Source organism: Ovis aries, chromosome 10, assembly GCF_016772045.2.
Source record: "Ovis aries strain OAR_USU_Benz2616 breed Rambouillet chromosome 10, ARS-UI_Ramb_v3.0, whole genome shotgun sequence".
Taxonomy (NCBI): Eukaryota; Metazoa; Chordata; class Mammalia; order Artiodactyla; family Bovidae; genus Ovis; species Ovis aries.
The window spans coordinates 13,099,948-13,111,368 of record NC_056063.1 but is presented as its reverse complement, the minus strand read 5'-3'; the positions used below and the strand labels follow the sequence as shown (position 1 = coordinate 13,111,368).

The 11,421-nt window shown below is 43.0% G+C and overlaps 1 protein-coding gene across 1 annotated transcript in view; it reads right to left on the bottom strand.

Moving 5' to 3' along the window:
* Nucleotides 1-425: 425 nt before the first annotated feature.
* TNFSF11 (TNF superfamily member 11) overlaps nt 426-11,421 on the bottom strand; it is a 42,339-nt gene continuing 31,343 nt past the window's right edge. The window contains exons 3-5 of the mRNA XM_027973525.3: nt 9,186-9,231; nt 9,007-9,105; nt 426-1,973 (exon numbers count right to left, since the gene is read on the bottom strand). Of these exons, the coding sequence (XP_027829326.1) occupies nt 1,552-1,973; nt 9,007-9,105; nt 9,186-9,231 (567 nt within the window). The 3' untranslated portion in view covers nt 426-1,551. The remainder of the gene's footprint in view (nt 1,974-9,006; nt 9,106-9,185; nt 9,232-11,421) is intronic.

Sequence of the window (11,421 nt, the reverse complement as noted above, 5' to 3'; positions counted from 1 at the left end):
TTTAACATCCTGTCCTGCTCACAGGGCTAACAAGCACCGTTAGTGCTTCTTCTACATTTGACTGTTAGCGTATCCTTCCTAGTTCAGGGGTTCCTCCAGGTCAAATGATTGTTCTGTGGGGCCTTATGAACCTGTGCAAAGCACTATTTTTTTCTCACAATACAAGCATAACAATTGTTTTTTTCTTTTCTGAGTGGTAAAGTCTCTATGTTCTGGCTACAGTCTTGCATACAGATCCCTTGTAAATTATTTTTCAAATTCTGAGGTTCATTAATTTAACTGAATCTGTTCCTAATTTTCATTAAATCTGCATTTCTCCCTAGTGGGAGAAATAACTTTTGGAAAGATAGAAGCCACATTTACCATACTGGAGAGAAAGGATCACAGAGCAAGACAGACATAAAAGAGAAGCACAAAATCACAAGGCAGGTTTTCCTATAAATTTATTTTCATACCAAAAAAATAACATTCAAAGGCAATGTTTTTATTGTATAGTATAAAATAACTTCCACTAAATTAAAAATGGAATTTCTTTGCCATAAGCCACTGATAACTTTTTCATTAAAAAAATTTACACTTTGCAGCACTTGTAGGAAAAAAAACACCTGTTTAATAATTATATAAATACTCTTGACAGAGCCCAGTAGCCCATTATGTGTCTTTTTTGCAATGTCAGCTTTCTAAAGTCAATTAGCTTCTAAATTTGAAAGGCACCTGGTGGCCAACATTCTGCTTATTATTCAAGGGATCCACTTTAATTTTTTTGCACAGACTTGACAAGTCTGAAAAATCTATTAAGTTAAAAAGAATGGAGAAATATAATACAGTTGATATTAGCAAACAACATTTCTTCCCCTTAGCCGCAAGTTTTCCCCCAGGGGATTTAAAAAGTGCACCAGTTAAATATGTCTGTACATTTAAAACATTAAATATGTCAACAGCAAGACAGTTTTAAATATTTTGAATCAAATACTATAGCACAAATATAATTTACAATACTTTGCACAGGAAACATTACATCTGAAATATAACTTTAGATATTATATAAAAATACATATATTCTTCTCTCCTCATTAGAAAAAGTATTTATTTGCAGGTTCCAGCAAGATGTAACAATTCAAAAGAATTTAACCCTTCAGATGGTCATCAGTTTGCAATTAGAAGACACCCTCTCCACTTCAGCTACATGGTGGTATATAACCAACAGATTATAGAGCTAGGGAATTAACCCCTCCCATTGCCCAAAGGCTGTTTTTCATAAAGGCAGCCATAACTGCTCCAATCTACTTTAATTCTAGGAATTCATTGCAAAATTTATAAACCATTATGTAAGAAAACCCTTAGATTTTTATACACCTTAAGTCCAACATCTCCTATTGGCTGTAAATATATTTGCTCCCTACAGAGTCAAAGGCATGGGTAGGGTCTTCTTGTACCCTGTGGGTCATAGCTCTGAGTAGTTTCATATACCTATATACATCTTTCTTGGCTTGTTTTGGACATTTTCTATACATCCTAGGAAACACAGGAAAACTCTCCCCGACATGGGGCTCAATCTATATCTCGAACTTTAAAAGCCCCAAAGTATGTTGCGTCTTGATCTGGATCCAGTAGTGAAGGGTTGGAGACCTCAATGCTTATTTTCTCACCAGACCGTAGTTTAAAAAATCCTCCCACGTTTATGGAGTAAAAATGGAATTCAGAATTCCCCAGCCAGTACTTGGTGCTTCCTCCTTTCATCAGAGTGTGAGAGCTGGGGATTTTGATGCTGGTTTTGGTGACATATACCATCAGCTGAAGATAATTCGCACTGAGGTTTCCGGAAGTCTCATGATGTCGAAAGCAGATGTTGGCGTACAGGTAGTAGAAGCCGTCTTGGTTAACTATCAGTTTCCCATTGCTGAAGGTCATGTTGGAGATCTTGGCCCAACCTCGGTCATGGTACCAGCAGGACAGAGTCACTTTGTGGGAACCTGAGGAAAGGAGAGGCAAGTGATTTAAAACTTACTCCTGCAATGAGAAGCATATCTTCACAATTCTGTGAGGTTGCAGAAAGATGTACTGAGACAGCCATTGTTCCAATGGGAGAACGACCTCTCAAAATTTATTTTCTAAAAGGAAAGTACAAGTACATTAATATGTCCCTGTGTTGTCTGCTGGGCACCTGAGAGGGGTCAAAGACACAATCTCACTTTTTCAAGGAGCCTACAGCACACAAAGGATAAGCATAGTATATGTTCAGACAGGAAGCAAGGCACGGGCCCTGATAAGAAAGGTGCAGATTTGCAAAGGGAATTCAAAGGAAAGAGATTACTTCCTTCCAGAAGGATCAAGAATGGTTTTGCTGGGCTTGTGTGCTCAGACGCTTTATGGACTGTAGCCCTCCAGGCTCCTCTGTCCATGGGATTTTCCTGGCAAGAATGCTGGAGTGGGTTGCCATTTCCTCCTCTGGGGGATCTTCCCAACCCACAGATCGAACCCGAGCCTCCTGCATTGCAGACAGATTCTTTACCACTGAGCCACCAGCTACTGAGCCTAATAACCTAAAGAAGGAATAGGATTCAGCCTACAGAGCATAAAGGTCGAAGGAAGAGAATCAGCCAAAGGCGGCTGAATCAAGAAAGCAGAAAACAAGTATAGGAAGAGAATATCCAGACTTCACATAGCCCCACCTTTTCTTTTAATTCACGGAGAGAGGGATATAGAAGGAGCTGAAAATCTGGGTCACAGCAACTTTGACTAAAAAGTCAAACTCTTAAACTATATTCTCATCACCATTGATTCTCCCCTCCTCCAACAGCCCAAATGCCTCCCAAGTTCACACGAATGAAAAGCTTCCCCTAGAGAAGTTCACAGAGAAAACATCCTTGGTATTGTCCTCCCCGGGTTCACAATTTCATGCGATCTTTTGTGAAGACCAAAGGATGATTAAAATGTCTTCTGAGAAACCGGAATTCTCCTGTAGCCTCTTCTCGCACTTGAAATGTGACAACTGATCTTCATGCCACTGTTTTTGGAGTAGTGGAAGTTTCTAGAAGTCGTCTAAATGTGTCCAATGCTTTGAATATTTCAGGTCTTTTAGTGTATTTTACCAGGTCTTTAGAAATTGTGGTTGTTGCTGTTTAATTGCTAAGTCGTGTTCAACTGCTTTATGGCCCCATGAACTGTAGCCCACCAAGTTCCTGTCCATGGAATTTCCCAGGCAAGAATACTAGAGTGGGTTGATATTTTCTTCTCCACGGGATCTTCCAAACGCAGGGATCAAACCCATGTCTCCTGCATTGGCAGACTGATTTTTTTTGCCACTGAGCCACCAGGGAAGCCCTCCTTTAAAAATTGTGACAAGATAAATCCATGATAAACCCCATTAATTAAATATTTATATTTATGTGGGTACCCATTACCCAACTGGAAAAGGTCTCATCTAGTGGAGAAAAAAGCTGTTATATTGTGGAAAATCCAAAGTTTTCCTCCAGAGGATTTTGTAAATACTTATGCTAGAATTCCAACAAGGCAAAACAGAGCCGAGGAGTCTCAGAATGGGGTTAGGAGTAGTTTCTGCAGCCAGGGAGAAGTTCTTTGCTGCCTGCCAGCCAAGAGAAATCAGTCCATGGAATTTACACTCAAAGTAAATTCCATGGATCCATCAGAGCTGACAGCCCTTTGGTTAGAGTGGGTCCTTGGGTGAACCCTGTAGAATCAGAAACCCACACTAGCTACCTTTCAAGACTGGCCTGAATCCTGGGGAAACTTGAACACCTACATCATCTTTTTCTAGAACACCTCCAGAGGGCCACTGGGCAGCTGGAATATGGTCTGTGGGCCTCAACACCAGGCTCTTCCTCCACCAGGAAGAAAAACAATGCAGGAGGATCCAAGCTACAGTAGGGCCACTCATTCTTAGGCCTCAAAGGCAAAGAAGTCAATGCTATCCCTCTGTTCAGAAATAGGGCAGACTTCCTGAACTGCACATCTTATCCACAGGAGGGCGCTAGAGTGAGTCTGAGAAGCCATCCCAGGCACCGTGGCCTCCAGAACCAGCAGAGCACTCACCCTTTTTCATCCAACGTCCTACTTCAGATCATCCCAGATGAAAGCACCCCAAATATAAGTATCATTCCATGGTCCCAACTGAGTCAGAAATGAGACTCTCAGACTCTACTCATCACATCCTCATAAACACTAGCAAAGTTACTTCTCCCGGCTCGTAAACAGCCACCTAGGCCACTGACAAAGCTAATAAAACTCAAAGGTGTTTCCTATCTCAGATCAACACATGATTACCTCCTTCTTCCCCTACTCGTGTATTCAATCCTTTATCCAATCAATTATTGGCCTTATACTTCATCTTCCTTCCACGATGGTCCTTAAGAAAGAAAGTAAAGAAAGTGAAGTCGCTCAGTCGTGTCCAACTCTTGGGAGCCCATGGACTGTAGCCTACCAGGCTCCTCTGTCCATGGGATTTTCCAGGCAATAGTACTGGAGTGGATTGCCATTTCCTAACAGAAAGCAAAGGAATGTCTAAGGTGAGGTCTATCCTCTCAATGGGATGGCTCAGGTAGCCTTAGACCAAGGGCTGGCAGACTGGTCTGGGAAGGCAGGGAAGAAGGTAGAAACCTTGACCGCCTGCCACTCTCACTGTTACCTCCAGTGGAAGGAGTATCCTAATTTCCTGCTTTACAGGCTTGCTTTTATCCATTCCCTGATCGATTCAGTCATTCAGTAAATATTTGATTAGTGCTTCCTATCGGCATTCATTCTACCCATAATTAAGAATTATATCAAGCAGAATACCCACGAGGCGCTTACAACTTAGAAGTGAAGAAAATAAGAAACGGGCACGCAAAATGAAAAATGTAACATTGTCATCTCTGCGTGTCACATAACACATGGTTGAACTTCAGTTAAAGCAACTGGCAAGCGGAAGCTGCAGAAATTAATGGCGATCAGGCGAGTTCAGCCCAGTGACAGAGGACAGGGAGAACTTGGATCAAATGTGGATGGGCTGAGAAGACGCAGAGTATTGTGAGCGAGAGAAACTGTTCAAGCAAAGAATGGAACGCACACAGTATGCAGAGGAGAAAGAAGAAAAACCATCAGTGTGAACTGGAGGGTTCATGAGTAGATGCCAGTGGGAGAAAAGACAAGAAGAGCGCCCCCGTCAGGTTGGAGGACCTCACAATGCAAGCCTAAGTTTCTATCTCTAGAGGACCTTCAGCTCTCGCAGCCTCCCCAACCCCTAGAGTCACTGCTATTAGCTGTTAGAGAAGCCTCTCCAGATATTTAGCCTCAGCTCCCCTTAAGAAAGCCATGAATCCTGACCTCACAAAATGCTCCCCAATGAAAATTCAAGAAGCTTTGAAATATATCAGTATAAGGCAGATTCTGATTCCTTTCATATATGTAAATAAGTACAAATAAGTATGAAACGGCGCCTCTATCCACAGAATTCTCCAGGCCTCCTGCAGTACAGGCAGATTCTTTACCATCTGAGCCACCAGGGAAGCCCATGGCTCAGATGGTAAAGAACCCACCTGCAGGGTGGGAAACCAGGACTTGATCTCTGGGTTGGGAAGATCGCTGGAAAAAGAAATGGCACCCCACTACAGAATTCTTGCTGGAGAATCCCCATGGACAGAGGACCCTGGCGGGCTACAGTCCACGGGGTTGCAAAGAGCAGGACACGACTGAACAACTAATCACAAGTATGAAAAAGAGACCCCAGATGAACATGCAAACGTAAAGCCATCTTTCTCCAGAGTATCCAATCCTGGTCCAAACTAGGAGATAAACGAACTCAAGGAGTCACTGACCAAGCCAGAAGATCAAATTCTATTTTCTTAAACAGAAGCATATGCTAGTTCATTTCACTCCGTCTCAAGCTCAATAGCCATCAGAAAATGTCCGGGAGTTTTGCCTTGTTTTTGGCAATGATTTGATGCTAGGTGCCTGGAGGGAGAGCTTTATAACTAAAACATGCTTGTTATTGCCAAATAGACTTTGGCACACAGTCTAATGCAATGTTTATCATATGCCATTTAAAATGAACTGAAAAGATAAATGCAGAGTGCATTCACAGCACACACGGATGATAGATCAGTATTAATTTGATTGCCTCTGCTAACATGCAAAATAGTTTTCCACTCAGAAAATTAGAACAGTTCCATAAGGCACATATACACACAGAGAGAGAGACAGAGTAAATTTGTTTATGAAGCAAATATCTGGGACAGGAGAGTTAGTTGAGGAAAATCTTCTGAAAATCAAACAGTTGGTTGCTCACTTTCTATGTCTGCAGTCAGGCAAAATTCCTTTGTGGTCCATACTATTAAATGTAATAGTGGCTTCAAAACTGCTTATTAAAACTTGGATTTTTAAAAAATTTAGCACTTCCGATGTGGTCTTGATTCCTGGTTTTCATCCAGGCGGCCCAGGCTCAACTCCTGGTATGGGAGTGGTAAGCTTTTGGGAAGGTTACCGCCTGCTTCCCAGGTGGCTCAGTGGGTAAAGAATCTGCCTGCAATGCAGGAGACTCAGGTTTAATCCCCGGGTTGGGAAGATGCTCTGAAGAAGGGAATAGCTACCCACTCCTGTATTCTTGCCTGGAGAATCCCATGGACAGAGGAGCCTGGCAGGCTACAGTCCATGGGGTCACAAAGAGTTGGACACGATTGAAGTGACTGAGCACAGCACAGCACAAGAAAAATCTGCCTTGAATAATTTTTTTGGAAAAAAAGAATATGTATAATTATTTAATTAAATAACAAATTACATGCACTGAGTGCTTACTCTATGCTCATTTCCACATAAGCATGTTAGTACGTGAGCTGCTTAAATCTTCATAGCTGCTGCAGGAAGTGGATACTATTACCATCCCCATGAAGAAGCTAACACACAAAGGATTTCGATGATATACACAAGGCCACCCAATCAGGAAGTAGGGCAGTGGGGCCTCAAACCCAGGCAGTCAGCCCTGAGACAGCTGCTATTAAAACTGCATTCATCTACTTCTTACAGGAAGAGAGGAACATAAGAACACTGAATGTATTTCCCTCTGACAAAGCCAACTGGCCACAAGGTACTTATGTGATAATCTACAGAGTGAAAAGCACAGACTTGGGAATTAACTAGAGTGGAATTCAGTCTCTAAGCCTGCCATGTTGTAGCCTGGATCAGGTAGCTTATACTAGGTGCATCTTGGTTTCCCTATTTGCAAAATCTGAATGATAATCGCTATTTTGTAGGGTTGTAGAATTAGAGATAATTAGGAGAAGGCAATGGCACCCCACTCCAGTACTCTTGCCTGGAAAATCCCATGGATGGAGGAGCCTGGTGGGCTGCAGTTCATGGAGTTGCTAAGAGTTGGACACGACTGAGTGACTTCACTTTCACTTTTCACTTTCACGCATTGGAGAAGGCAATGGCAACCCACTCCAGTGTTCTTGCCGGGAGAGTCCCATTGACAGCGGAGCCTGGTGGGCTGCCGTCTATGGGGTCGCACAGAGTCGGACACGACTGAAGCGACTCAGCAGCAGCAGTAAAGACAATGAACACAAAGCAAAATGCTTGACACATAGTGTGTATTCAATAAATAGTATAACGATAGTAATGTTCCTTGTTAACTCTACTGTTGACTTAAAAAGTTTCACAATTGTGCGAGTTCCAAGTTAAGTTTCATGCAAGTTAAGCTTTATTTGGGGCAAAATGAGGACTGCAGCCTGGGAGACAGCACCTCAGACAGCTCTGAAAAACCGCTCCAAAGAGGTAGGGGGAAGGTCAACACATACGATTTTGGTGAAGGGGGAGTTCAGTGCAATCAAGCACGTATCTTTGCAAAAGCTTTCTGTTAGTCTTGAGGAGCTGAGGTCACCATGAAGGGATTTAGTGCTTTCCTAGATATGAGAAGATACAAGGATCGACCTCATAAAATCAGATCCTGAAAATATCTATCTATCTAAAGACCTGTTCCGCCAGTTTCCCCAGAGCACAGAGCGCCTCATTCCTGATCTCCACCCTGAACTCCCTTCAGGGGGTGTTGGAGGCCAACAACTGTAACAGCACATGCTCTAATCCTTGTAGAGGCAGATGGCAAGCGCCAATACGGAGCCGAAACTGTCATAAGGTTCTCTGTAATCTTTTTTACGCTCACCTAGCCTGATGTGAAGGACCCATTGGGGATTATATGATGGACTACATTGGGCAAATGTAGATGCGGAGCTCTGAGTCTCCTTTCCAAAAGAAAATCAGGTCTCCAGTCCACTGAGCTATATACCTAGCCTGAAAAAAAGTGATAACCCCCTGGAGAAGGAGTGTGTCTCATTTTCTAGAGGGCTCCTGCCTCTGAAATATCACTCTGCTAAGCTTCTACCGGGCACTCCGCAGGAGACGGCTGAATATATGACTGTGTGTGTGCTCAGTCAGTTCAGTAGTGTTCGGCTCTCTGTGACCCTGTGGACTGCAGCCCACCAGGCTCCTCTGTCATGGGATTCTCCAGGCAAGAATACTGGAGTGGGTTGCCATGCTCTGCTCCAGGGGATCACCCCGACCCAGGGATCAAACTCACATCTCCTACTTCTCCTGCGTTACAGGTGGATTCTTTACCCACTGAGCCACCTGGGAAGCCCCGAGTATATGACTACCTGGAGGAATTCATGCACCTCACAGGCCAGCCATGGGGACTTGTCAACTTTGGCCTGGATATACAGAGATGAGTATACCAAGAGGCCATTCTTCTCAGCTATGCCACCTCACCTGGCAGTTGTTTAACATAAAGTCACTCTGATGGTCTGAAATTGAATACAGTGATGATGCGCATTCCTGCATGATTGAGAATCCCTGTTTCCATGGTGTGGATGACGAACTGAAGACCGGACTGACTTTTCTTCTGGTCTAGAAGTTACAGGCTCTCAAAATTTTGGTAACAGGCTAACAATAGGTCTGAGTATTCATTTGGGCTAACAAATGACTCTTGAAATATTGTTCAAGCTGGATGCAAATGGAACTTACCTGATGGGATGTCAGTGGCGTTAATCGTGAGATGGGCAAAGGGCTGAATCTCAGGCTTGTTCCTTCTGGCCAGATCTAACCATGAACCTTCCACCATGGCTGGAGATAAGAGAAGCCACGTTAGCCCAAGGAGGAGTCACCCTAGCGGTTTTCAAATATTTATACAGGTCCACGCTTACCTTTTTCTGCTCTAATGTGCTGTGATTTAACAATATGTTGCATTTCCTGCAATAAAAAGAAAAAAATCTTGTTTATACACTCACTCTTTTGATAAGGCAGTTAAGAATTCAGGACTGTTAGACACACAATAAATTAATCCTCTTTCCCTCAAAATATGCCAAAAATACATAAGTAATCAAATTTCTTGAAGTAGCCATCAGGGAAGTTCATCTCCAAAGAATTATCGGATGTGCTTAAAAAGTAGATTACACACATACTATCCAACAAAATACTTTGGACAGTAAGAGGAAATAAAAGACAGTGTAAATTATAAAACATGGAATCACCAAACATAATTAAACATTTGTAGCAGGTACACAAACGAAGATGAAGTTAACTAGGAAAATAACAATTACCACAGAATATATGACCCTCTTAAATCTTTAGGGAGGCTCTTTTTATGTCTATTTCATTAGTGAATTCCTGTTATAACGTCGAAGCTCAGCCCATAAGAAAGAGAAAGATGCCTGGCTCCCAGTGGTTAATTTTTTATTTTAAAAAGTCACAGTGTATTTAAAGTACTACGTGGATGTCCAGGAGCTTTTAGATTACCAGTAATTAACTGAAAATATTGCCGCAAATCGAGGTATAGAAGCTCAAGGCAGAAACAAAAAGAGCTCAAATACATAAAAAGCATTGTCTTTCAGTCGCTAAGTCGTGTCTGACTCCTGGCAATGCCATGGACTGTAGCCTGCCAGGCTCGTCTGAACATGGGATTTCTCAGACAAGAATGCAGAGTGGGTTGCCAATTCCCTTCTCCAGGGGATCTTCTCAACCCAGGGATCGAACTCACGTCTCCTACACTGGCAGGCAGATTCTTTACCGCTGGCTACTGGGGAAACCCCACACAAAGAGTATAGGTAATTACTTATCTCTATTTGAGCCCTAACAGTGAAAGGTCCAACAGGTAACTGCAGGCCCACCTATATCAAGACCTTAGCTCCTGTTAAATAGTAAAGTGATGCGGATGAAACTTCAGGCTTTGACTTCAGGTCAAGTCCCTTCCCAGTCCCCTGGATGTACTAACATACATATTAACAGTACCCCGATCACAGGGAGCCTCTATCATAGCTGGTTGTGAAGATTCAATGAGCTCATACATGTAGGCACTTAGCAAAGGGTCTGGTAAAGGCATACATGTAAATACTACTAGAGGGACTTGCCTGGTGGTTGGGTGGTTAAGAATCCGCCTTGCAATGCAGGGGACATGGGTTCGATCCCTAGTCAGGGAAGTAAGATCCCACATGCTGAGAGGCAACTAAGGCCTTGTGCTGCAACTATGCAGTCTGTTGACACAAGGAAAGATCCCACATGACACGATGACTAAGACCCGATGCATTTTTTCCAAAAAATAATTAGTAATATCAACACTAGAAACACTCTGGAGAGAGTCTGAATTTCTGCATTATTGGGGTGGTGATCCACGCTAACTACCCCACCCTCCACAATGTTTAAAAGATGAGCCAGATAGCTCAAGTTCTTTGAGTGTCTGGAGACAAGGGCTTTGAGACAGATGATGGGTGGGTAGATAAAGGCAGAAACACAGTTTCAACTGCTAATAGTTAGAAGTGATAAAATCACACTGATTCTTCTGTCTGCCTTCAGGACCCCCAAGAGAGAAGAGACGTTATGCTACATTTTTTTTTTCTAATTTTTTTTTTAAACTGGAGGATAATTGCTTTACAATAGTGTGTTGCCCTCTGCCACACCTTAACATGAATCAGCCACAGGCATACACAGGTGCCCTCCCTCCTGAACACCCCTCCCGCCTCCCTCCCCACCGCACCCCTCTAGGTCATCGCAGAGCATGTGTCTGGGTGGAGCTCCCTGTATCACCCAGCACATTGCCGCTTGCGATCTATTTTACATGTGGTCACCTATCTGTTTCCGTGCTATTCTCTCAATCCGCCCCACTCCCTTTTCCCACTGCCCGCCCCCCCCAAGAGAAAGATGAATATCACATATTAACGCATGCATGTGGAATCTAGAAAGACGGTACTCATAAACCTATTTGCAGGGCAGCAATGGAGACATGGAGAATCTTATTTTTAAAGGCCCTTGGAGGACACAGCAGAGCTGTCTTCAATGACCTGTTCTAATGGCCTAAAGAAGTTACACACAGTGTGACTAACTTTCTTTTTTTGCACATTGGGATCGTTTTTAAACATTTTATTGGCGTATAGCTGCTTTACGCTG